Below are 27,707 nucleotides of genomic sequence, written 5' to 3'. Positions count from 1 at the left end.
TATTCAGTTATGGAAAAATAAAATAGTATAGGAGTATATTTCTTCTCCAAAACTACATAGTGCCCCTTTAACATGGCAAACAGAAGCAGTGTATGAAGCCTGTAGTAGCTGGCAAAATTATCTCACAGATTGCAGATGAAGACATTAAACCAGTGATATAATTTAATTAGGAGTGGATCCAAACAACTGCTGAGGTGAGAAATATAATTTTAATTTTAAATCATACATTTTCCTGTAATTAGTCTATTTTGTCTCTGCGTCACAACATAGAGGATTCTTGCGAGATATGAGGTCATACTGTGATTGTTTCAAGGCTGCAAAAACAATTATAATTTTTACATAAATACACAATCAAGAAAAAAAACAGGCTTGTGATCATCATTATCGTCGTTGCAGCTAATTTAAAACCGCTAAAACTGATAATATAGACCTGAAAACTGAAGTTAAGTTCAGGTCAGTCTGGTGTTTCAAGCGTTCCCATGACCCGGTATCCCAGCATTCCTTGCGCGGTGACGAGCAAGGACATCGTTCCGGAGACCAACGAGGACACATCAAGAAGCGTCCCAAGGTTAGCAGTCAATAACCTACCCAATTTTATGTTATTCATACAAACCTTACCCTTGAATTGCTTTAGCTTTCTTATGTTTTGATCTACAAACAGTATTGGAACAACTAGGCGTTCTTAAATGTGTTTAAATCGGACGCGGATATGTTAACATGTTAGCAACAAGCTAGCATCAGCTAACCGACTCAACTATGCGACGCTAAGCAAACTATGCTAACTTGTTTTCAAAGTTATGTGGTCGAGTCACAGTTCTAATGTTTGTTTATGTCAAGAGTTAGACACATATGTGGCTTATATTTAGTCTTAGGTCTGATAACAAACCAGCACTGAGTAGCGATAAAGGTGTCAACAATGCTAGCTTAAATTAAACTGTGATCGCAACGCTATTTTTAGCGTAGCCAGCTAACATTGAGTACTGTGTAGAGGTTGTCATCGAACCTGTTTTGCAACCGAGTTGCAATTTGAGGTTAATTAAGCCTGTATCTTGTTTTATTGTCGTTCAGACGTTTGATAGAAGGTCACAAAGATGTCTGAGACTATTGAAGAGAAGATTAAGGGCTACAGGACGGCTCCCTTTGACGCCCGATTCCCCAACACCAACCAGACCCGCAACTGTTTCCAGAACTACCTGGGTGAGGACATGATCAATATGTTGTGTTTGCAAGAAGTGTTCGGACACAGGACAAGCACTACAAATGACAACAGAGAGATACCTGAATTCCTCATTATGTGTACAACTATTTACATCTGCAACATCTGTTATATTAGTTCATCAAACTGCCTAAATGGGTTTAAAAACACTTGCAAACAGATGTATACAGCATGATAATACTAAGTCCATCCATAAGATGTGCTTACACCAGTTTGTGGTTGTTTCAGCTAGTTAAAATCTTTGTGTACATTTAAAACAATGTTGTGTAAATGCAACTATCAAATGTACATGGCCAACCTTAAGAAAGAAGACAGTCAGTGGACGCTTACATTCATATTAGGAGTTTTCACAAGAAATAGTGTCTAACATATGACCTCCATGTGACATTGATAGCATTGTAAAAACAACAGCTCTGTCATAGTAGTGTAAACACTGCTTTCTGCCTCACATTTAAGCTTGAACATTAAACGTACAAAGTTGAAAAACAAAATAAGCTCTGGTTCTCTGTCGAGGCTGGACATTGTCACTGTGATGTCACTGATCACTGATCTCTGTGGCTTTTTGTTTATGGTGTTTTTAGTATAAACATTGTGTCAGATGAGCAACATTTAACCCTTTTGTTATTTATTTTGCTTCAGACTACCACAGGTGCAACAAGGCTCTGTCAGCCAGAGACCAGGACACGGCTCCCTGTGATTGGTACCAGAGGGTTTACAAGAGCCTCTGCCCCATGAGCTGGGTAAGATATTCTGGTCTGTTCTGATAGTTCCTCAGTATGTTCAGCTGTCATAGTGGGGAACGGACCCATATAATAAAATTTCTAATCGTTGAGTTGGACATTTGTCCATGCACACACTTAATGTTGTAAGTGCTGGATATCCAAGGCTAGTGCAGACATGCTAATTGTTTTGCTGCTCCTTGGTCTTCTGTTTGTTTTGCTTCTCTGTGGTTGATTTTGTTGCATGAAGTATGGCTTCATGTTGTGCTGTGATTGACCTTGTGTTCCTGTTTCATCATATATTTATAACAGCCTCTATTTGAGTTGATTAATGCTGACGTCATGTCACATGCGACAGCTGTGAGGCGATTTTGACAAACATACTCTTCCCGAGGTCAAGAAAGAACTTGAACGCTCAAATCTTTCTCATGGATGCAGTGTGCTCTAGTGATTGACATGAAACTGCTATGGATGTAAAACAACAGCTCTGCCGATACTTAAGCATTAGCTTGTTGTCAGATAGGACTAATGTTTACTTTAATATCTGTCAACAGGTTGGCAAATGGGACGAGCAGATCGAGAGTGGAAGCTTCCCAGGCAAGATCTGAACTCGCCAAGCCGTTATTGATCAGGACCGTCCACTCCAGGACATTCTGTTACGTGCCCCTTTACCTCTGTAGAGTGCCTATGGACATCTTCAAACAGCTTTCACATCGTCGTCATCATCATTGATGTTACAGTTCTTAACCTAAACACGCACAACTTTTTACCTTGCATGTTAAGGTCTGAAGTTTGTTATCTTTCTCTATTGTAAACTACTCTTCAGCAATGATTGATCAATAAATACAGTTTGGATTTAATTAAAAGGGTGTTGTTCATTTTACAGTTTATTGAATGTGCTTTCTCCTAGTCAGACATCGTTTTCCCTAAAGGTCCAGTGTGTAAGATTTAGGGAAAATCAGGTTGATCTATTGAATATAATATCCATAATTATGTTTTTATTCTAATCACCTGAAACTAAGAATTGTTGTTTTGTTACCTTAGAAGGAGCCTTTGTATATATACAGAAGCAGCAGGTCCTCTTCCATTGCATCATGTTGCATCGTCATGTTTCTACAATATCCAAGAATGGACAAACCAAACACTTGCTGATTGCCTTTCTGATTTTCTGCTTTTTAACCTCTGTTTGGGAGGATGAGGGGTGTTCAGTTGGTCCCAATCTGCAATGGCACCACTGGATGCCACTAAATCCTGCACACTGGAACTTTTACATCTTATTAAATTACACAAAATATGCCTGATTGCCTGCTACTGAAGTTAATATTGTCAAGTATGTGAAAATGTCCAGGGATAGGTGTAAATGTCTTCTTCTCAGTTACAGCCCATCAGATCTATACTGAAGGCAGGGAAACTGGTTCTTTATTTGTGCGTTGTCTGAATGAGATTTCCAGTTAAACTTTCAAAAAGACATGTAGTCTCTTTGGATTACCCAACATAGCCTTCAGCGATCCTGATATATTTACAGCAGAAATGGCAGCATACACCATATGTACACAGTAATCTGCTGAAGTATTCATTCAGTCCTCGGGCCTGTGGACTCTGAAAACACAACGTAGCAATACTAGAGTTTGTCCAGAAGGGGGCAGTGGTGATAAAACCAGATGCTTGTATTGGTGTAATATTTAGGTTTTACCACACAGTGGCACAGTTGAACTATAACCATGATAAAGCTTATTGCTGTTGGGTAACTGAGTACTTCTTTAAGGGCTTGTGTTGGTAATATTTGGATTAATTTAATGCTCTGAGTCAGTGTTGCACATTGAAAACCAAAGGAATTAATGGGTTGGAAAGGTTGTGTTGACATAGAGTTAGTGCTGCACCTTTTTTTTTATTGACCTGATTCAAGTGTGGACAGCAAAGCATTAAGATTATTTCATCAGAGGTGGATATGTGGAATGTATGAACTTGACATCTTCTCTTGTCTCAGGTTTCACAGATAAACATTAGAAACAGATTTTGCTGAATGAATTACAACAAATCATCTTCATTCATGAGTCAACAGTCAACCACATTGTCTTAATTCCTCCATTGCTGTCTCATACATTCCTCCCTAAGTTTGTATGATTCAGACTCCTTTACTTGGATCTTAAGACTTGTTTCAAGTCACCGTTTACTTCACTTTGTTACAGCGGGGCACTTTAAGCCTGAGGATCTTGATTTAATGAATTGCATCATGTCACAGTTACAATACTGGCAACTCCATCCTCGGAGCACAGTTGTAGTCTTCCTCTGATTATCACCAGCTCACCACAACCTCCGCTGTTAACCGTTTGCCTCAGCTATGCTGCAATAAGTCCTGACACGCCAGAAAGGGTGTGTTCAGACCGAATAAACTCCTCTTCAGACTTTGCTTGTTATTGACGCTGATAAGACTGTCAGGGCTGCGGTGGTGACATTTTTAAACAGGTACAAAAAAACAAACAAAAACCAGAACGTTGAGTGAGTGAAATATTGCAAGAAACACAACGTTGTTTTTGTAAGATTGTGAGTGCCAGACAACTGAGAGACATTGTTAGAGTGAGTTTATCTGTCAGGGTTAACGTGCGTCAACAAGAGTCAATGGCAAACTCTACTCACAGGGCGGCAGTGTTGCACCAGTTTTAAATTGAGTAAGCCCACAGTAAACCATGTAACAAGTTCTTCATAATATATATATATAACACCCTGTTGACCCTGAACCAGCAGATTATCATTATGTATATCCATGTTTATAATGTTCAAACCCACAAAAGACGCCAAATATACCAAATATTCCTAAACTAAACTGGAATAAACAGAAATTATGTCTACATGATGTCGCCTCTTTAAACATGACTTGTCCATGTTTGATGTAATAAAAAATACTTTGAATTATTTCTTTCAATAATATTCAGACACCAGATGTATTATTTAAACTAGTTTTAGCCCCAATGAAGAATAATTAAATGATTAAAACCTTTTTTGGCCCTCCACAGTCTGCTTAGTAGACTGAACAGGTTTAAACTGTGACTTTACAGTCCATAGTGTGTTCAGTTGAGTTGAGTCACCTGTTCCATCTTGTTATGGATATTATTGTACGCTTGACGTGACAAAGTAACCTGTTTCTGTTCAGATCTGCACAGACTTTGAGGCTCGGCTTACAGTTGCTGTTACCAATGACTGGTGATTTCATATAATCTTATTTAATTGTTGCTCAGCGGTGTCTTTCTCTCTTCGTCCGTCTGGTTGAACCACTGTACAGCATTTTTTCCCCCTCCTTGTCCAAAACATTTCTTTTTTTGCAAAGCCTTCATGTAAAATAACATCTATCAGCACAGCTTTCTACCAAGTCACTGTCTGGTCTTGTTTTCTGGGATTTACCGTACTCTCTCTTCAGACAGAGTCTTGGTTCTCTTTCAATGCTGGGAGGACTTTTAAGTCTCCTGTCACACATTCAAACGTATCCAGTGATGGGCATGATACTCGTAACAACCTTATTCTCAAAGAGCGGAGGACACCGACTCCACCCTGCGCAAGAAAATGGATGCATGAATATATTTCAGCTACGCACATGGGAATACTGTGATGTAATAATCTACGATGTCAACATAGATGGGAAGATGCCTTGTTGCAACATTTGGACTCAATCTGACTGCATTTGTTCTCACGGTTTTTCCTTCTCTATTTTGTCCTTGTTTAAACCAAATCCTGTTGGCTCACATGTGGATGACATGTACTGCTCTGTGCACATAGTGATATTAATCTATAAGTGTTTTACATGATGTTTTTCAAAAATATATATAAAACAAGGTAAATGTATTGTCATTTTTCAAACAAAGGTTTAAAAAACAAATTAATGATTGAGCCCTTGAGTCCTGCTATTGTTGAAGATGAGTTCAGGAGTGTCGGCATTGTCTTTAAGCATCCTTTGGGCTCTGTGCAGACATCTCGCATCACTGATGTCGCTGATGCTCTGCAGTTGGGTACTAGCGATGTTCTGGGCGGTGTTGTGTCCAGTCAGGATGCTTTCTATCGCTCTTCTGTAAAAGCTGACCAGAATCTTGCTCCAGAATTTAGCCTTCTTAAATTTTCACAGGAAGCAGAGGCTTTTCTGTGCTTTTTTAACCAGGGTGGTGTTTGTCAATGCTTGATTATGATATATATGGGTGTCAGTTTTTGTATGTTGTCATCTGATCTGTTGTTATTTAACTGTTTCATTAGTTTGTATTTGTATCACCTGGTCTGTGGCTTCTATATACACTATATTAGGTGGGGCCACATCATGTTGTCTGTAGTTTGGAGCCCTGATTAAGACCTACTGGTTGAAACATGTCGGCTTTTATTTTAATGATTGCCCTTTTAATGATGTAGCCACTATAATAAAGGCTTTTAAACATGTCCTCCATCGCTTTTGATACTTTTCTAGTTTGAACCTGGATTGCCTCTGGTTTTTCCATGTCAAACACTGTTAGAGCAGAACATGTTACAAAATGGCTGAAGCCTTGCACTACTATGGTGATAAAAAGCAAAACAAATGAAGGAACAGGCTCCACCTATTAACTTCATATTAACCCTGTATGATGCTTTCAGCAAGGAGCAGGAGTCAGTTGAATTTACAAGGTCTCAAGCTACAGGATGTGGTTTGTAATGGGCTGCGTGTGTTTTAGCACGGATGTGATGGAGGACGAGGGAGGAAGAGCCTCTAACTTTCTTAATTTTCTTCCCCCTCCCTCTCTCTCGCTCTCTCTCTCCCCCACCTCTCTCAAATTCATATTCAAATTCAAAGGGGCTTCATTGGCATGAAAGTTTAACAACAATGTTGCCAAAGCATCTGTCCAAACACTCGGACATAACATAACAAATAACAACAACACCCCCCTCTCTCTCTCTCTCTCTCTCTCTCTCTCTCTCTATCCTCCGGTGTATCTGTGTTTGCTCTCTGCAGATATCTTATAATTTGATCTCCTCACTCAGACCAGGTCACTAGAGGAGATGCTGTGGGTTTGGTTTCCTTGGCAACGGCTCTCCGGATCCAGATGAGATACTGGGACAGAGATGTAGTTTCTGAAGAATGATGAAATGTTGCACGTCCCTCAGTCTCTCAGTTCCTTCTCTCCTTTTTTAGTTGGTTATTTCAAGGCTGGATGAAATAATTGTAATTCCACAAAAAGGGAAGGAGCCTCCCACATTCAACAGATTCTGACGTTTTTCATGTGCAGTCACTGTTACAACAGATTTCCGGTCACTTTTTTCCAAATGCTCTGGCTATTAACTGCAGACTTGTAATGTGAGATGACCTGTCCAAAAGAAGCAGGGTATATCTGAGGTAAAAGTATATTAATCCTGACAGTATAACTATGTTTTCATAATATCATCTCAAGGTTACAAGTGTACAGTCTTGGTTACTTCTGCAAACATATCCTAGAAACACTCAGTCTTTCCTGTTTGCATCATAGTGACTGTTTTCCAAATTCTGCCGCAATATGTGAAGTTTTACAACGAGCCACAGAGATGAGTTGACAGGTCAACATAAGTGTCACCTGGGTGAACTAGTCATATGATATTCCCTGTCATGAGGTCATATCTGCTTTAAAACTCATGTTTGAATCTAGTTATTTTGTGGCGCATGAATGAATAATCAATCTATGTTTAGTTCTGATGTCAGTAGAGATCCAGCTCCCAGCTCAGGAACAAGTGTATTTATGTCCGACTGGACTATTATCTGCATGCAGCTCTCGACATGATGAAGTGCATGGTGAAATGTGAGATGTGAAAAGTGTTGGCCTCGACCATCAGCTGAACTGATTTTCACCTTTTATTGACTTATTACAAACACTTATAATGACTCATTAATTTCTGCATCTTTAAGCAGGTCTGTAGTAACGATCAGGGCGCCAGCGGCCACTGAGGGCACAGAGGTCATGTCCTCAGTAGCTGCAGGTGCCAAACAGGGGCTCACTCTGCTTTTATTTGCTTGTTTGTCTGATTTCATGTTGAGAAACAAAATGTACAGACGAATTAAACATGTGACTTAATGAATGTAACACGAAAAAGATACTTTTATTTTTGGCATGTGGTCAAAATCTTGTTAGGTGGGAATGGGGACAGTTTTTCTGACCTGAGTATTTATGAAATGATTCTTGCACGCTTTCAAATCTTTGAAGGAAAAGTTCAGATTTTTATTTACATTTTTACTGTTGTTGTTATGTTTGTTATTATTATAATTATATTATAATCTATTTTAGTAACTATTTTTAAAATCAACTTGTACGTGAAATATTTTATCTTTATGTTTTATTTTATTTATTGATTTTAGCTTTTATTCTTTATATTTTATTATTTTAACTATTTATTTTATTGCAAAATGGCGTGTGCATTAGTCTCCAAGCCCATTTTTGTTTTCTTAATATACCAGGTTTTTTGTAAAGTACTTTGAATCACATTTGGATTTGTTTGAAAGGTGCTATATAAATAAAGTTTGATTGATTGTTTTTCAAATCAATTTGGGGCTCAGGGCTCGCAGACACTTGGATAACGGCGGACGTATGGAGCCATTTATCTTTTGTTTTTTTTCGGCTGGGTTTTTTAACATTGTGAAACAAGTCCCCATCTACTGCAGTTGTTTAGGAGAATGCTGTAGCGCCGTTTTGCTGTGAAGCTCCAGAAATGTTTCGTGGACGATGACACTTAACCTGACTTTCCACCAGCATGAGGGTGAGGAGATAATGACTGGATTTTCATTCTTGGGTGAACTTCTCCTTTAAGTCATTTTCTTTGGGTTGTACTATGTTGGGCTGGAGGACATCCCAGAAAAATATTCAAATTATCACCCAAAATCCAAAATCACACTCCAGTGGGCCTCTAATAGAGATCTAATACAAACATGAAGCTAAACTGAGCCCAGCTGCTCCCAGAGTGGATTTAAAAATGACCCTTCTGACTCTCATTTTTCTGGAGAACTTCAGATTCCAGACTGGGATTTAGTTGGTTGTGAAGATTAGACATAGTTGATGAAGAATTAGTAGGTCTCCCCCGTTTGTTTGCCACCCACTGAGCCGGTCTCATGATTTCTGCATGACCAGGCTTTGTATCTGGACTGCGCGCACATTGCCTTTTGTTCTGGCGCACCCGGTGGGCAGCCGACGGGCCAGCAGCAGCACAGAGACTCCTTTCACCGGCAGCGTTTGTTCTCCAGCTCTGCTCCGTACTGTACGCTCGGCCGAGCACGTCCCCTTTCTCCAGCTGAGCGGAAAACGCGCCTGCGCCGCTGCTACCGACATCACGACCCGAGACGAAGAAACCCGAAGTACGTGGGCGCAGGATCGGAAGTTTTGCGTGCGCCTTTTCCCCAGAAATATGAGTAAGAATGATGTCGATGAGGTGAAACGTGCGGGTTATCGTGTCCGACTTTCTATAAAAACACACAGATAGGAGGGAGGACTGAACATTTGTCACAGCAAACACGTTTGGACAAGACAAGAAGTTTTTTTTTGGATACACAAAGGCTGGCACGCATCACATATAACGGTAAACAAACATTTATTTTTATTCATCATCATGATTAATTGTGTGGTTTGTCACTGTCAAACAATGTTGCTCATGATTTAATTTCAGGTGCTGAAAGCCTTGTGTGTTATGAATTATAGAAGTGCAGTAGCATCTTGTGCGTAAAACACCTTTTTAAAGCAAAATCCACTTGATCTCATGAAGCTCCATCCGCACAGCGTGGGTTACTACAGCCTCTGCAGCCCACTGAGAGGGTGTTTTTGTTTTTGTTTTTTTGTGTCTTTCAATTGCATTGATAAAAATAAGCAAAGCGACAGTAATTTAGTTTGAAAAGAAGGAGTTACATCACTTTATTCATTTCATAATTAGAGAGCACCGAAGAGGAGGGTGAATACGGAAGCAGAGGGAGGGGTCACTGTCATTTTGGGCACAGACTCCTGTTGAGTTCTCTGAGTTCAGAAAAGCTCCTCAGCTGCTGCAGAGTGCTCTGAGTCCATCAGGTGTGTAGTTTGTAGTCTTCTTAATGGCACGAGCTATAGATGTAACCCACACAATGTTGGGATTCTTCAGAGTTTTATTTCTAACGGATGTTTGCTTTAATAATTATCACATTTTTGCTCTTGTGTTTGCTTTTTTTCAGGTTTTGACTGTTTGCACAGAGGTGTGTGTTCGTAAGGGATAAGAGACAGCTCACAAGAGTCACTTTCCTTCTTAATATCTTCGATCAAGCAGAGAAAATATGGAGCGGATGGAGGACGAGAAGGTAAATATACTGGACTGTACTGTAAAGGTTGATTCAAGCTGCCTGTTGTGATTCCCACTGTTTCCTGAGGAAGACTGTCAGCCTGCTTCTTTGTCATTGTTTGTTTAATTCTGAGCCGGTTTTGAGGCAACACCTCTAATGAATGAGTGTGTGGTATTTACGAGTCACAGGCTGGCAATTCTGTATTTTTCCTTTCTGGCAACGGCAGGATCTGGGGATGGGAGTCAAGCCTTTCAGGACGTGACTAAGAGAGAAAGAGTAGGGAACGGGGCTGGTGGGTGACAAGTTTGAACCTGAGTGTGATCTAGTTTCTTGCTTTTATTTGTACGCTGCGTTGAGATGTGGGTTGAGGAAATAGCAGTAGGACAAAGAGAGAGATAGGGCATGCCTGCGAGGAGAGTTTAGTTATCTTTACATTTGAATACACCAACATACTATTGACATTATATCAAAGAGTTGGTTTATTCAAATTCCCTGGGGTTGTCTGTAGAGTAAATATCTAAAGTGACTGAAAATTTGCCTGTTCATACCTTGTGATGTCACAAACCGTCCCTGCGGTTTGGCTTTTGAAACATGTTGCACGCAGTTACCTCACTGTCATTGCTGTTACTTAAGATTTACACATAATCTAACCACCAAGCCGCAGTGGATAGTAGCATGTGCTCCTAAAAGACTTTTCCATCAAAACGTTCTGCAGCGAAGAGAAGAAGTTTTGCTGCAAAAGTCGAGTTTATGATAAAGAAACACACCGAAGGGTCGATGCAATATAGTCGGACAACATTAAGGGAGAAAGACAATGAGAGAGAGACACAGACAAGGATTGCAAGATGACATGAGTGTGGAAATTGAGTGTTGAAGGCAGGGCCGCAGCTATGTCGACTTTGGGGAGGCCCAAAAGTCGAGGGGGAGGAAGCGGGGGGGGTCTGTAGAGTGAAGTAAAGCTTAGTGAAACTTTAGCAACCAACTTCCTGCTATACTCAAATATTTGAGTATTCATTCACATAACACTCATATGACATTCAGGTTTGAAAACGTTGTGAAAGTAATTAAATAAAGAGACAGCACAGTGTTTGCACCGACTGCTGTAGGCTAAAACCTTTTAACAGCTTAAAATGATTAGTCTACTTTACTTTGTACTTTTGAGGTAATCGGTTTCCACGATTACTTTAGAAGTTAAGTCACTTTGTCCGATTTTACAGCAGTCAGGCGGTGGTTTGGGTACGGCAACACCACTTGGACAAACCATTTGCAGATCTGCAGGACGCCTTAATATGAGAACCGGAAGTTAAAATAATGGTGATTTGTTATGTTAAATTATGATTACACTACAAAAACATAGGTAAAGTAGATGAATACTTTGAAGTTGTAATATTACTGGTTTATTTTTGTTTTATTTGATAGGGACAGATACAGTATACATCAACAAACTGAAACAGCAGTTCAAGTCTCACAATGTTTATAGCAGATGTTAATTTGCAACACCGGTCCACTGAAGGGCTTTTAATGACCTTTAAACTTAGAGAACAAAATGGACCAAACACAAGCCATATAAAAGTACAGAAAAGAGTAGAAACTGAGGTCTTAAGTTCATTGTACACCTTGGAAACAGCAGCTAAGAGAATAATCTCTCCACAAGATACATTTAGTGGCTGGTCTGGATGTTTCAATCATATCACAGACAGAGACTCTCAGTGCTCATAGATTTATATCTAAATGTCCAAGACTCAGCCTGTTTGAGTTGTTCGTGTTCAGACAGGTACTCAGTTTAGTTGTTGCATAACGTGTTTTAGCACGATGCAGTTGATCAGTATATGTATAAGTACTTTATATTGTAGAATACAGCTGCAGATATTGAATACAGACTGTCTACAAGTCTGCGTTACTACATAATGCTGCTTACTCAATGGGCCACTCCCTATTCAGAGTTGTTTTAAGACGGCGATATAATCTTGTCTGAATGTTACTCAACAGCAGCATGTGGCTGCAGATGCAGTTGTTACAAATGTAGCTACGTGCCCACATACATTTTTTCCTCATCTAATCTCCTCGAGCCCAGTTCAGCTGCACCCCACACACCCTGCATGTGTTTAATCCCCCTTTATAGGTTATCTGAGGTGGTATCGTGTGGCAGAAGTCAAACATGGCACGCATGTTACTACAATTAGTTTCTCTTTCAAGTATAACATCACTTATTTTGTCTTGCATCTCATTTCTTCTTTCGCTCTACATCATTCTCACTCTTTTGTTCTTTGACTAGTGCTTCATATTTTCCACGTCACTATCACTTTATCGTGTACGCAGCACTTCCTGTGCCATTGTTTGGCTGTCTGTCACATATAGTCCTTATTCTGAGACATGGTCATGATGTTCCCCTGAGAAACACACTGTAGTTACAACTGATTATCACTATCTCACAGTGGAAAGATATTCTGTTTTTTTAATTTCATTGAAATCCTCCCGTGTGTTGTTTCATTCTGATCCATGTGCTGGCTTACGGTAACTTAATGAGCGCCTGATAGGAGCAGACAAAAAGTACCAAGTACTTCGGATACATTTTAAGGAGATAAGGAACTCACGGGTAATCAGGAAAAGGACGCAGCTGATCAGATGAAAGAACAGTTTGTTTCAGGAGACTCTTTGAACCAGTCTTTGGTTTTTCTCATTAGTGCAGGTTGTGAACATGTTGTTTCATGACATTTGAGGAATTTGTTATTTTATCTGTGCCGATGATGATTTAATTGATGTATGTATCATCACGGTGAAACACGGCTCACTGTGCCTGTCTTTGTAGCTAGAAGCTCTTGTTTTTTGACTCATGTGAGATTACAGATTGTGCAAAACACAGTACTAATTAGCATCATGAATGTTAGTCGAGTCAGTGTGTTGAAACAGGGGCACATTTTGTAAATAGACGGATTAAACTGGCTGATTAAAATGGATTTTCTTTCATTAATGAGCCTATTTGGACTTAAGCCCCAGACTGTTAGACTCTGGATGTAAATAATAAGCTTTACAAAAGTTCTTAGACTGTCAAATGTTTTACAGACAATGTAGAAGAGATGTAGTCTTTGGGTTAGTCGTGTGAAACTTTGATCAGGGATTTCCATTCTGGCTTGAAACTTAATTTAAACCGATGACTGCTCTCAGTTCTGCCTGGATGAATACTTTAGCATATTGCTAATTTCACCCCCCCGCAGGCAGTACTGCCATGTAAGTGATTACTGTCAGGTGTATTAGCTTGTTATTATGAGCTAAACCCACTTTAATTCCGAACCCAGCAGGGAAAAACACTCACAATAGGATTCAGTCTCTTTCTCTTGGGGTGTCTTTAGCTACTTATCTGAGAAATGCCTCAGAGCTGAAAATCACGGAGCCTGTGCAATGTTGTAACACCTTGCTCTCACAGCAGCGCTGCGAGCTGCTAATGCAGAGAGCTGAAAGCAGGGAGGGAGGGCAGATGTAGAGAGGCTCATTGTCTGTAGTTTGCCAGTGTCACTATAAACAACAAGCGCTTTGTGGAGCCAGGAACCGGCCATGTCCGCCACACAAACTGAGGCAGTGATTGTACATAAACTCCATCTGCTTGTTGTTTTAATATTTCATATCTGCATGTCTGTTTTTCTCTCTACAGCCCAAGAAGAAGTTGACTGCTTACCTTCTCTACTGTGTGTCAACGGCAGTCATTGGCTCGCTGCAGTTTGGCTACAACACCGGGGTCATCAATGCACCAGAGCAGGTGTGTGTTTGTAACATGTTGAGCACACACAGCTGAATGAATCCTTGTGGTTCTTGTGTGTTTTATGACAGCGGGGGCAAGCGTTAAGGGAGGGGGCACAATTCCTGCATTAATAATAGATGCAATACCACGTCTTCTCTCATTTTCTAAAACTTGTATTGTAGTAAAACTTTTCCAGTATCACTTTCCTGTTGTTGTTCTGTATAGTGATCGACATGATGTTTTCAGTGTGTCTGGTCTGATTTGAGAGCTCAGCATTATGCTAAAAGCCGTAGTGCCCCCATGTGGATGTTTAAAAAACTCACAAATACACATGAAGCACAGTCTCTGTCACATCTGTTAGATCTTAAATGATTTTTTATGACAAATTGCAAAAGACAAAGACTTTCTTTAAAGTTGCCACTTCTAATCCTTTCACCGTTTTCTGTGGTTTGACAGAAATTGCGAAGGTTTTTCCTGAATGTGTCGACAGAAAGGACCGGGGAGCCTTTCAGTGCAGGAGCCAACACCATGGTGTGGAGTTTTGCCGTGGCCATCTTCAGTGTGGGAGGCATGATCGGGTCTTTCTGTGTTGGATTCATGGTCAACAAATTTGGCAGGTGAGAACATCAGGGGAGCAACTGCGGTTTAATGCAAGATGACAGATATGTTTTACTGTCAGCTTTGACTGAATATCACTAATATCACCAAGTCAGTTAGTCATTTAAGAATGATATAGCAACTTTGAAAAATAGATTAATCATTTCAGTCACAGCCTCTCAAATGTGAGGATTTGCTGTTTTGGTTGGACGAAACAAGACATAAAGACATGATTTTTTGGAGTCCGTCACGTTGGGTTAATTGAGAAAATAATCGGCAGATTAATTTATGATGAAATAATAATTTGTTGCAGCTGTTCTTTACATATGCACCGTATTTAGAAGGCTTTTATCACTGCTTATTTGGTTGTTTTTCTCTTTACTCTCACTAACTTTGACCGTCTTTCTTTCTTGTCATTCATCACCAGGCGTAAGTCCATGCTGCTATCTAACGTCCTGGCTCTCCTCGGAGGGGGTTTCATGGGACTGTCGGCTTTGGCTCGATCTTATGAGATGGTCATTATCGGCAGGTTTATCATCGGTGTGTTCTGCGGCCTGTGCACTGGGCTGACGCCCATGTACGTAGGCGAAATCTCGCCCACGGCTGTCCGAGGAGCCTTCGGTACGCTGCATCAGCTGGGTGTAGTTATTGGCATCCTGGTGGCACAGGTAAGATGCTGTGATATGGTGATGATGTTACTGTGATTTAAATATTGTTGCTTTTTATATTAGATTATGCGCAAGCTATGGATTTTTGCAGGATAACATTGACTTAAGACATCAGCTTTGCTTTGAGAGCTTCAAGTCCTTAAAACACTTCTGCTATATTCACCTCACCAAGCTTTTTCAGACATCTTGTCTTTATTAAAGTGGTGTCTGAGGCTGTTGAATATAAAGTCTGTTCATCATTTATGTGACCTGTAGATCACCATAAATACCAAGTATAGAAAACAACAATATCATCATGTTTTACGCCACATTTACTCTCAATGAAAAATATACATGGCCCTAAATACAAAACCCATAATAATAAAAGCATCTTTTCAGAATATTTTTTTGAAAAAATAAGAAAATGTTATTTGAGTTAGATTTAAGCTTTTCAACACAAAGGCAACACATGACATTGCATCAAGCAGACTTGAGGGGCGTTTGCGTGAATTTTCCCAGTCTGAAAAAATGTTTTTTACAATAAATCTGACACCACGTCAACGCACAGCAAGTTCATGACTTTATATGAGGAAACAGCCTCTGACAAGATAGCTGAAAATGTCTGGTGAGGTGAGTGAAGCATGCTGTAAATGAGTCCACTTCATCCGCTGCTGTCTGTGTTTCAGATCTTCGGTCTGGAGTCTCTGCTCGGCTCAGACACTCTGTGGCCTCTGCTGCTGGCTCTGACCATCCTGCCGGCCATCGTGCAGACTATTATGCTGCCCTTCTGCCCTGAAAGCCCCCGATACCTGCTCATCAGCCTCAACCAGGAGGAGGAGGCAAGGAAAGGTCAGTTTTGAGCCAGTTTACAATATGCTAACAAGCTGGCAGCATTAGGATTTAATGAGACTGAATCTAGAGTCACTGGTGAATTTTTAATAATGTGCGAATTGAAGCATGTCCTGCAGATGAGGTGGCCCTGTGGTTAATTAAACATTTACCATGTGACATGTTCGAAGACCCTTCCAACCTTTCTTTACATCATATTTGCATAAATAATGTACTTACTTCCTCTCTATTTATCCATCTTCTCCTCTCTGTAGCGCTGGTGCGTCTGCGCGGCACCGAAGATGTGAACGATGACATTCAGGAAATGAAGGAAGAAGGGATGAAGATGGCCATGGAAAAGAAAGTGACCATCCCCGAACTCTTCCGCTCCCCCAACTACCGTCAACCAATCATTATTGCCATCATCCTTCAGCTCTCTCAGCAGCTGTCCGGCATCAACGCTGTAAGTAAACATGATATCCTGTAATGGAGTGTAATGGATATTATTATTATTAAGTGTCAGTCTGATGTGTGAGGGCGATCTTCAAACCTGTCATCTCACACATGACTCTTTAAAGGAGCATTCACTGAAATTATACAAATGTTTCTGACAAGCACTCGACAAGAGATGCTTCTCGGCTTCAGGCCATGTTAGATTGAGTGGAATAATAACCCTCAAAGGGTTAAAAGACAGAGACACACACAGTGGTATTTACTGGGTATTTTGTTAATGAGGTCATGTAACCAGGCTGACTTAATGTGTTAACGGTTGCAGTGTCTGACCTAGCAATCACAGTCAAACTGTGACAGCCTGCGGCTAGAGGCTGCAACATCGATTGAACTCTGACAGACGCATTAACACTCACGACCTATATCACTCACCAGTAGAGTTAGACATAATGCAACTGTGTGTCTAAGTACCTGCTGCGTAATTATTTCAAAAAGTTTATATATAGCATTTTAGCATCTTTCAGCTCCCTGTTTTGGTTTTATGTCCTGCAACTTAAAACCCTAAACTGTTTCAGTCCACTCAGGTGTTTCCGTTTTTTGTTTTTTTTAGCTTAAAATCTCTAAAAAAAAAACATTGTACACCATCTACCTAGCACCAAACAACAGACAGACAAAGTGAGCGACAAGCCTGTGAACATAGTGGAGCATTTGTTAGGGTTTGGCAAAAAATGTGAGGGACCCAAAGGCAGACACGGTGTTCGGCAGGTAAAGACACAAAAGCGAGCTTTAATGAAGTAAGCTGAGGTCCAAAAATCAAAACGCAGGCAACAACACTGACAAAACCAGGCTGGGGCAAATCCAAAAGACTAAAGAGAAACACAAAACTAAATGAAGTACAAACCAGGATGGAGCTTGGGGACACAGGCAGCAAAAAACCCCAGGGGCAGGAAACACACAGAGCCAACTCAGAGTACCAGGAACAATACAGGACCCGAGAACAGAGAACACAGAACACAGGAGACCGATGTGGGGAAACAGACAAACTGGGAAAAACACAGGCTTAAATACACAGGCACTAATTAATAAATGAAACACAGGTGTACACAGAAAAAGGGCAGGAAAGAGACCAAGATAGGAAGTGGAAAGTCACAACAAGACACGTGAGGATGAAGTCAACAAAATAAGAGGAGGCAAACATCTAAGCTGAAAACAATCACAGCATTTAGATGTTTCTGTCAGGAGGTGGAGGAGACCAAAACAGAAACGGAGCACAAGTTAACACTTTATAATGTCCTCCTAATGTGTTACTGAGCGTTAATATTGGTCTTACAATCATCCGTGTCTGCTGGATGTGTAACACGTTGGCCTTATCAACTTTAAAGGGCTATAATATGTCAGTGTAAAAACAATCAATTCATGTTCAACTACAATCATTTTATTTACTGGAGTGAGTAATATCTATTTTTGTCTCCTCTCTCAGGTCTTTTACTACTCTACAGGCATTTTTACCACAGCTGGTGTCACTCAACCCATCTACGCCACCATTGGAGCTGGAGTCGTGAACACTGTGTTTACTATTGTCTCTGTAAGTCTCTGACTACACATTTGGTGTCTCAATACAAGGCATGTTTTATCTTTTTTGGATTATTAATCAGTCTTTTTTGTTGTTTTGACTCCAGCTCTTCCTGGTTGAACGGGCGGGACGAAGGACGTTGCACCTGATTGGACTGGCTGGAATGGCTGTCTGCGCCCTCCTCATGACCATCTCCCTGGCTTTGGTGGTGAGTGATGGTTGCCTGGTTCTTGTCCTGTGAGACAAAAAATATCGCATCCTCATTGCTACCTTGCTACATCGCCTCATACTCTGTTTTTCTTTTTCTGAGCAGGAGAAAAACCAGTCTCTTAGCTACCTGGCCATAGTGGCTGTGTTTGGCTTTGTTGCCAGTTTTGAGATGGGTCCGGGTCCCATCCCATGGTTCATCGTGGCAGAGCTCTTCTCCCAGGGGCCCCGACCTGCCGCCATGGCCATCTCCGGTTTCTCCAACTGGACTGCCAACTTCCTGGTCGGGCTGGGTTTCCCTAAATTAGAGGTATGAACACATTTATTTCACTAAAATCCTCAGATGCAGAAGCAGTACAAGTTCGACGTGCATTTACAATCATCCTCCTCATCTTCTCACAGGAACTTTGCGGTGCTTACGTCTTCATCATCTTCATGGTCCTCCTCATCTTCTTCTTCATCTTCACCTTCCTGCGAGTGCCTGAGACCAAAGGAAGAACCTTTGATGACATCGCTCAGGGATTCAGCGCCAGTGCAGGGAAATCCCCACAATCCCCGGGGCCTGAGGCGGTGGTCGTCGGCCTGCCAGAGAGCAAAGACGTTCCCCCCATGTCCCCCACAGAAAAGGTTCCCATGGTGGACCTTCCAGAGAAGCCATGAGCATCGTTCGCGAGAAGAAGGAAAAGAGAACGAGACAGACGACAGATTCCGAGCACATAGATATTGTAAAAAGTTATATTTCATAACTCGCAACTAATGAAAGAGCGGTGGGGGTGTGTTTAGAAAAAGCCAACTCAGTGTATTAATGCAGAAATAAGATTACAGTTTTTTAGCGTGCCTTTTTTAATTAAGTACAGTGGTTTTTTTTACAGACTCAGCAGTTACAAATGCTAAAATAATTCCACGTAATCCTGATTTAAACACAGGCCAAACTTAACTGAATTAACAGTACTATCTGTAGACATTCCCAGTGCCAGCTCCATGCATACTGCCTTATAAGAGGATCAGCATACGTTCAGTATTAGTCCCAGGTCCTCAGCTACCCCCAATGTTAAAAGGTTGCAGGATTTGGGGGTTTTACGTATTGAGGTCAAGCTTGAAAAGCCGGTTTTGGAGCCCGGTAGTTTGACCCAAAAAAAAGGGCTGACTTACTGCCCTGTCTGCCTGAATGAGGTGCCTTGCTGCCTGGGGGAGGGAGCTGAGTAGATAGCTGAACTGAGTATAATAAATATATTTCAACATTTAGAAGATGAGGAATAATTCTTCTCATTATAGCACAACGTACCCTGAGAGTTGAGGATGTTTGTGTGTTGTTGGTGCTGATAAACAGAGGGTGTTAACCTGCCACCCCCCCTCTCCATCCCCGAGGAGCAGAGAGAATAGGTAGAGAGGTTGTTTTAGTTGAATATGTTAACCTACTCTGCCTGACTCATTGCTCCTTTATCTGACTGAGGTAGGTGCAAGTTTGCATTGATAAATCCATGGCGACTGTCTGTGGTGCCGAAGTAGCAGCTTTAAGACCTCGTAATTGCACCTTTTTCTCTCAGTCCCGACATTCTGCCTTTGATTCGACAGAGACCCGAAGTCAAGCCCCTCCCGATGGCAAAGCAGTCGATGGGGAGAGACAAATACATTTTTGATCCCGTTTGAATTTGTGCTGTGAATTACACATATGATGTTTGTCGATTTAAAAGATAATTTTGAAGGCAAGAAAGTCGCAGTTTGCCGTAAAGATAATAGAATACCATCTAGTTATGTGTAAAACGGCTTAGTGAGCTTAAAACAAGACAACAACACTTCCTGATTATGTATTTTTTACAGTCTTATACTTCATTAGTTTTATGAGTGAAGTGTGACTTTCTTGAGTTGAAAAATTATCTTTTAAATTGACAAAAATCATATGTGTGATTCATGGCACAATTCAAACAGGATCAAAAAACCTCTGAAATGAGGTCCCATTACGATCCACCAGAAGGGGCATGACTTCTCCTCTCTGTCATCTACAGAGTGGTGTCACCTTCATGATCAAAGTAACAGGTAGTTGGGGAAGAGTGAAAGGATCATAGAGACACACTGCCACGTAGAAGATTCCTATAATATTTCAACGATCGCTCGCTTGAATCTGGGCTACTGAAAATACAACCTCAGACCAAGCCACCTCTGTGACAGTATTTTACGGGGGACATGACTTTTTACTCTAAGGTTATCCCCCTGTTAAACATTAACAAATCACTGACTGATGATAACGAAGTAACAACAAGGACAGTTTTGTAAATTGTTACTGTCTGCTTCAAGTATATTGTTTGTATGAGAGTAAGGTGTAGTTTATCACTGCCAAGCCATTTCAAAGGCCCCCGCTCTACAGAACACAACCTAACCTCTTGTTTCATATGATTTCATTGCACAGCCGGTACGACAGAAACATTGTTGTAGTGCAGTCGTTCACCGCATGCATTACAGCAGTTGGACACAGACACTCAGGTGGCTTCTCGTGTTACACCGTATCACCGGCTTCTAACTGAAAATACATTTATCCATCACTGTACTTGAAAGTCTTTTGACGACCGTATGTAGCAGTAACTTCTGAATCACAGGTCATGAAATAAAATGTCTTACAATCTCTAAACTAGAGTTACATCAAATCAAAAGTGCTTGTCAGTGTTAGCACTGTCGTTTGAGGGATGTGTTGAAACACATTCACGTCTACTGGTAATTAAATTAAAACAAGTATCGCAGTATGATACTGTATTCGCCACGTGTGTAAGGAAGCCCATTCCTGCCAGTACAAAAAATATGCTAAAAACAGCCTCGATAAAAAAAATAAATGTTCCCATGGTAAGTCATTATTATGAGATTAAAAAAAGAATATTTAACTTTTTAAAATTTAAAATTAATGACTTCTATTTAATATTTTTGACTTTTTAAAGCTCATAATTGTGACTTTATATCTCATTATTTTTATTGTTTGAATTATGACTTTTTAATTTATTAATTATGACTTTTTTAATCTTATTAATTATTTTATAATTTAATAATGAGTACTTATATCTCATAATTTTATTTCATAATAATGATTTACCATGGGAATATTTTTTTCATCAACCTTAGTTTTAACTGGCAGAAATGGGCTTCCATACGCGTTTGATGGCAACGTTTAATAATAACACTAACTGAATTGTATTTATTTCGATGGTTAACGCACAAAAAGTGTCTTATCATATGTATTTGTTTTGTCTGAAACCATGTGTATATATTGTAGTATCCCCAGTTACCACATCACGGTCAACTATTACAGCACAGTATACATGCTTATAAATGTTGTGTCAGTGTTTGTACAGCTGCTTTTTCCTCTGGATGTGTGCGCAAACTTCAGGAAGCACTTTTCAATATTTGAACTTAGCAGCGTTTTCTTTTGCACTTTTGCAGTCAGTCTACTCTCTAATGATTGCTTGTATTGTGTGTGGCTCTCTGTTACATGTAAATATCCTGTGTTAGGGTGTGTATGGTTTCTGTTATTTTTGGTTTTTCATAATCCTGTTTCATCTACTGTTTGTTACATCCACTGATTTGTCTTGCACTGTTACTGTGATGTAAATCACTTTATTTCTTTAATGCAGAAGTGAGAAGTAAGTTGAGTGTCAGAAATGTTCTACTATAATATCCTCTTTTCTCCTGCTGTAATATGAGTGACACTTGCTTTGAAAAACTAAAAAGGAAATAAAGAAAGCCTTATTTTAAGGGAATGTGTGACTTGAATTATGGGCATCAACAGTCTGATTTTACTGCTTGTACTGTAATGCGATGAGTCAAAGCAAGTCTCATGCCATGAATGTTTAATGTAACTGCAGTCTGTGCTAAAGTGAAAGTGTGTGAGGGTCGTCTGGTATTTTGTCTGGTACCCACTTCTGCACTGTGGAAACTCCATTTCCTCTTATGCACCGTGACAAAACCTCAGTTAGCTGTGCCATTATTTGATGTAGAGCTAACCAGCACTCTGAAATACTGAAATAAAGCCATGAGTCTAAAACCAGAGTTCAGTTTCTGAACGGTTGGGATTAAAAAGATATATTCACGATTGTGTTGACATTTTTGGGAATGCTTGCGTGAGGAGTTATGAGGTCACATTTCCTCCTGGGTCACACAGCTTCAGAAGCCAAACCAGAACACATGTAGAGATGCAAGAGAATATTTAGCCCGAAGAGGATTTCCTCTGGAAATGTACTTTTAAGAAAACATTCGACTTAGCTGTTGTTGTTCTTGCACTCAAGGGAACTGAAATCCAATGTGAATTGTTGTTGATATATTATTAGAAAAGGAGACTAAAAACACACCAGGGCTGCAACCAAGGATTATATATTATATATTATATAAATCAGCCTTGTGTGATTTAGGCTAACAATTTAACTCCTCAATGAAATTATTCATAATTTAGTCTGCAGCAGGAGTTTCAATATGACATTATTGATGGTGTAACATGAGAAAAGTTCATATTACATGTAATGTGTCCCTCCTGTCATTATTCTTAATCATATTTCTATTTTGGAGATAATCTGGCTCCAAGCTTTCCCATAATCCTTTGGGAGATGTAAACAGGAAGTTATCCCTCCTGTATTTGATGGAGGACTCAAGGCTCTTTAGACAACAGAGCTCACAATGTAAACAAAAATAAAGCCATGTCTCATGAATAACTATAATTAACTAACATTAGGTGAGAGCCCTAATTGTCCTATTAGTCCACAGACTTGAGTTTACCCCAGACAGTTAGCAGTTAGCAGATATCGAAGATGCTAGCATAACAACACAGTTCATAAAATAAGCACAGCAGAAAAGTCGAGCCATGTTTGACTATATATCTTTAAACATTACAGTTTAACATGCATTTTAGATGAATTAGATGTATAAACTGAGAAATAAAATTATGAAAGACTATAATTGTATGTAAGCTAGTAAGTAATGCAGGGTTTTCTACCCGGAAGTTATTGTAAACAAACAAGTCAATTAGCGTCGGATGTGCGCTACAGACAAGTGCTGAAGGATGACTGAGACTGAAGACAACATGATGAGTCTCAGGTAAGTTTTGAAGTTACATGTAGCCTTGTTTCTGTGATTTAAATGTGTATTTATGGACGTTTATTGTTGATATCAGTGTGTTCAGGTTTGACTCAGTATTGACTCTGCTCACTGCTACAATTGGGAGCTAAGAGTATTTTTTAAAGAAGAAAAGTCAAAACTCTCTGATGCTAGCTTCTTAAATGTGAATATTTTCTGGTTTCTTTAGTCCTCTTTAACAGGAAACTGAATATCTTTAGGTTGTAGACAAAACAAGATATTTAAGGTCGTCATCTTGGGCTTTGTAATACACTGATCGACCTTGTTTCACCATTTTCTGACACTTTACAGACCAAACAGCTAAATAAAGATATTCTAGAAAATAATTGACAATGTATAAAAAAAATATTTCCTGAAAAATCTTAGTTGCAGCCCTATTTCACTGCTGTCTGTCAGCAAATAGATACAAATCCCCATCACTACTTCCCAGAGCACATGGTGACCTCTAAATATACTTTTAATTATTTTTGTCCAACCAACAGTCCAAAACCAAAAGACATTCAGAGACAAATAACATAACCAAAACAATATACACATTTACGAACCTAGAATTACTGATTATTTTTGCCTAAAAAATGACTTGTTGCTAGATTATCAAAAGTTAATTTCTGATAAGTGACTAACTAATAAAACAGCTCATAGCTTCAGCCTAAAAAAACAGACAAAACAGGCATTTTATTCAAGCTGACGCATGAAAATTGATTAAGAAATTTTAATATCCCTCCTTAATGACTGTGATCCATTTCCCTGTCCACATTACCCGCTGTACCTCTCAGCCCCTCAGAGCAAAGGGCCTTGGGTACAGGGCCCCCCGGCTGGCTGGGAATGGGGCCATCTAACTGTGTCAAGCCAATGGGCAACATCTCCCTGCAAGAGTCTACTGAAGTCTTACTCATTGCAGTGAACTGGGGCATGAAAGCCCATCAACAAGCTGCAGTACTGCGGTCTGGCCAGCGAGTGGCGTGCATGGGCCAGAGGCCAGAGGGCTGTTCAGCTCTGTGCGTTTGCATGTGTGAGTGCATGTCTAGATACTGTCTGGATGAGCAATCCTGTGAAGCGAGGAGTGTGTCTGAGTGTGGGGGGGTGGGGGGTGTTAGGAAGAGGGAGCACGAAGCCACATGAAGGATGGAGAGCGTCCAAAAATGTGTTGAAATTATACTCGTTTTCCATAAAAGGTAGAACTGAGAGAGGAAAAAGAAGTTGGGCACTCTCACATGCCACAGCTTGAAAAATGCAAGTTAGCACAGTGTCCAGACATGTGAGGGATGCCACAGTTTGAGGCACCGTCTGCCAGGCGGCCTCGCAGAAATGTGTGGACGGGAGCTGGAACTGTTAGACATGTCTAGACAGTTGTTTTAGAGACCAGACAAACTTGTTTATTCATTTTTCCACTTCCTTCTCCTTCTGTCACTCTCTCTTGTCATGACTCTTTGTTTCGCTCAATTTAAAAAAAAAAAACTCTCACTCTCCTCTTCTCACCCTTTCTCATCTCTCTCTCTCTCTCTCTCTCCCCCGTCTCTCTGACAACAGTGTTTTGTTTACTTCCTCTGTTGGCAGTGTACTTATTGTATGTGCTGCTCTGTAAATATTTTTCTCCTTCCCTCATCCATTCATCCATCCACACCCCCCCCATCCTCCCTCTCTCCCTCTCTCTCTCTCCTCTCATATAAAGGGAGCAAACAGACTCCACCCCCTCTCTCACCCCCCTCTCCCTCCCTCTCTCGCTCTTTCACACACACTCATTCTATCTCCCTCTTTCATGCTCTCTCCCTCCCTCTCTCTCTGTCAGTGTCATTCTGTAGTGGAGATGTGGAGTGTCTTTCTGTCTCTCTGTTTGTTTCTCCAGCCTAATTCAGCAGAGGAAGGTAAGGACTAAACTTTTTACTTGAATTCATTCACCTTGCGTCTGCGATTGCGCGCATGTGTTCGGATGGAGAGTTTGTTTCCCCATCATGCGCTCGTAATGAGTCCACAAGTGAAGGATGGACACTTCTGCGTTAGCTCTCTAAGATTGTGTGTCTCTCTCTGGGAAAAGTGTGCCAAACTGTGGCACGTTAAGGCCGCAGCACCTTGAGAAACCTCAATTTTTGAGCGCTACACCTCCAGTTTGGGACCCCTTGAATAATTAACACCTTTCCCCCTGCTCACACAGCCTCGTGTGTGTGTTAGTGTTGCATCCTTTTTTATTGTATCTGAAAGCATCTGTGTGTGTGCAGACTCCTGTGTGTGCCACTGTGCCAGCACATCATAGGACTTTGTTGGCATGGAAGTGCCAGGTGCATGCCGGGGCCTATCAAGCTCCCCCAACAAAAGAATATGGAGATTAGGCAGGAGACAAACGAATAATAAGTTGCATAACCCGTTTCTCTTTGCCTGTGTATTTGGCGACCCCCCACCCCCCGTGTCACTCATGATCTCACGGATGTGACAGCCGGAGACCCCTGCCCCCTCTCCGGTGCTGTTATCTGTGCCTCTTTGGCTTTTTAATGAATGCGTCTCTGCTCCCAAGTCTTCACACTTTCTCTGCATAGATGGAAATATTAAATGTCTTACAAAGTGGCAGAGTGAGGGAGAGAGTAAGGAATCAAGAGAGAGAGACTGTCTGGAGAGGCTGATAGTTAAGTGAGACTTCTATGAAGTGTTTTGCCACATCAGAGTGGGCGGACTTGAGAAACCTCACGATAATGTGATGACTCAAACTGCCTTTTTATGTGTGTGTGTCCATACATATGTATTCTTAAAGGTGCATGCATGCTTTGCCGTCCGCCTATACATAGCTCCTCCTTCCTGTCCCCAACACTTGAGAGGGTTTCAGCCGTCACTCAGCACGCAATTACATTCAAAGGATCTGGCTGCACGTCGGAATGAGCTGCACCTGTTCACGCTCATCTCCCACTGGCTTTAGTTTACTGCGAGGTGTGTGTCAGTTATAGTCTATAACAGAGGTAACTTATATGTCAGCCTCATGCCACATTATGTGAGCGGTGCTTGTAACAGATGGCCTGGACTAAGATGAGACAGAATGACAGAGAGGCATAGAGGCTGCACAGTATTACTGGCCTACTGACTCTGTTTGTGTAATTGAAATAGAGCTCTTCGTAATACAGTATTAACCCAATAGCATGGACGTTCATATAAATCCACGTAAATTGAAACGTTTAGTTATGTCACAGAGGGAGGATTTGGCGTCTGCCTTGGCTGTGATGGCAATAGATGACGTGTCTGTCTGGGCTGACTGGCAAACTGATTTGTTTACTGTCTGTCTTTCTTTTGTTCGTCTGTCTGCTGCTTTTGGAGTATATCTGTGCGTATATACCACAAACAACCCGTATTTCTCGTCTGTTTTCACACCACAAATCATAAAGAAAAGCGTCATTTTTAGCCTTCATTTCTTGCAGTGAATAGTATAAAAGCTAGTTTGCCACCTCGTTGCATGCAGACAAACTGCAGAGCGTGTGACTGACAGGGCTTTTGATTTGTCACTCTCTCTGCTGCCTGTGTAAGTGTTGATGCGTTCGCCCACATGCATTGTTGATGTGAAGCCACATGGCTGGGCTCTGAATTGTTGGATCCGTGTTGAGGATTGCGTGTTCACACTGAAGGAGAGGCCTGTGCAGGAGGCACACCTGATGCCCCTCCAGCTCTTCTTGTCATGGATGAGTGGAGCTGCAGTGATGCTCACTGAGCTATACATATCCAGAAATTAACCTTGTATCGTTAGTGAAACTTATGTCATACCCTGAAAAGGCAATCTAATCTGATTTGTCAAAAAGACAACTGGCTGCACAAACTGTGGCCTGAAGTGTTCGCCTGTAACAACACTGATAAAAATGTGCATGATTTTCTGCTTAAAAATCTAACCAGGCGAAAAGGTTTTGCAGGTGTTATTTGACTGATCAATCTACAATTTGTGAAATTAGTTAGAATAGTTGCAACTAAAGTCGGCCTGTAAAGACGGACCAGTGAGTAGATGAGCCTCCGTGTTCAGCGTGATAGCGCTTAATGTCCCCGACAGCCTCTCTAGTCTTATTTAGCCACCTGTTAGCAACCGCCTTTTTTAAGACACGTGAATGCTACAACCTCTGTTGACCACGGACCCTTGTTTCAAGCATTTATCCAACCCATTCAAAAAAACCATTGACTTTAAGATGAGGGAGCTGGAAGTGCAACTTTATTCTGGGTTTTAGGCCTCATTCCTGCAACACCCTATGTAGGCATCATGGCTAACACTAGCAACACTGGGCACACAACAAGCCAACAGAAAGTCAAAATAACACAGCATAACTGTAATATAATTGCTGAATTACAAATTGTAATCCCTTATAAATCCCTTAGTAAATCTACAGTATTACTTAT

At 40.7% G+C, this 27,707-nt stretch overlaps 3 protein-coding genes across 5 annotated transcripts in view; all 3 read left to right on the top strand.

Moving 5' to 3' along the window:
- The first annotated feature begins 458 nt into the window (after positions 1–458).
- On the top strand, positions 459–2,801 carry cox6b2 (cytochrome c oxidase subunit 6B2). Its single transcript, XM_084356735.1, has 4 exons — positions 459–568; positions 1,069–1,197; positions 1,856–1,956; positions 2,490–2,801. The coding sequence occupies exons 2-4, from the start codon at positions 1,092–1,094 to the stop codon at positions 2,541–2,543; spliced, it is 261 nt and encodes an 86-aa protein (XP_084212861.1). The 5' UTR covers positions 459–568; positions 1,069–1,091; the 3' UTR covers positions 2,544–2,801.
- Positions 2,802–9,122: 6,321 nt separating this feature from the next.
- slc2a3b (solute carrier family 2 member 3b) lies at positions 9,123–22,274 on the top strand. The gene is made up of 11 exons (XM_084357358.1): positions 9,123–9,480; positions 10,100–10,222; positions 13,854–13,958; positions 14,397–14,557; positions 14,965–15,205; positions 15,871–16,033; positions 16,288–16,475; positions 17,943–18,047; positions 18,142–18,243; positions 18,349–18,552; positions 18,645–22,274. The coding sequence occupies exons 2-11, from the start codon at positions 10,199–10,201 to the stop codon at positions 18,900–18,902; spliced, it is 1,551 nt and encodes a 516-aa protein (XP_084213484.1). The 5' UTR covers positions 9,123–9,480; positions 10,100–10,198; the 3' UTR covers positions 18,903–22,274.
- A 943-nt stretch (positions 22,275–23,217) lies between these two features.
- Positions 23,218–27,707, top strand: part of ephb6 (eph receptor B6) — a 43,458-nt gene continuing 38,968 nt past the window's right edge. For 2 of the 3 annotated variants that reach the window (XM_084356288.1, XM_084356287.1), the window contains exon 1: positions 25,114–25,216. In XM_084356288.1, the coding sequence (XP_084212414.1) occupies positions 25,159–25,216 (58 nt within the window). In that variant the 5' untranslated portion in view covers positions 25,114–25,158. Of the gene's footprint in view, positions 23,313–25,113; positions 25,217–27,707 lie in introns of those variants that run through there. The other variant, XM_084356289.1, reaches the window with a different exon arrangement.

This window comes from Pagrus pagrus (genome assembly GCF_965226575.1).
Source record: "Pagrus pagrus genome assembly, chromosome: 7".
Taxonomy (NCBI): domain Eukaryota; kingdom Metazoa; phylum Chordata; class Actinopteri; order Spariformes; family Sparidae; genus Pagrus; species Pagrus pagrus.
This window is presented reverse-complemented; position numbering and strand designations above follow the sequence as displayed.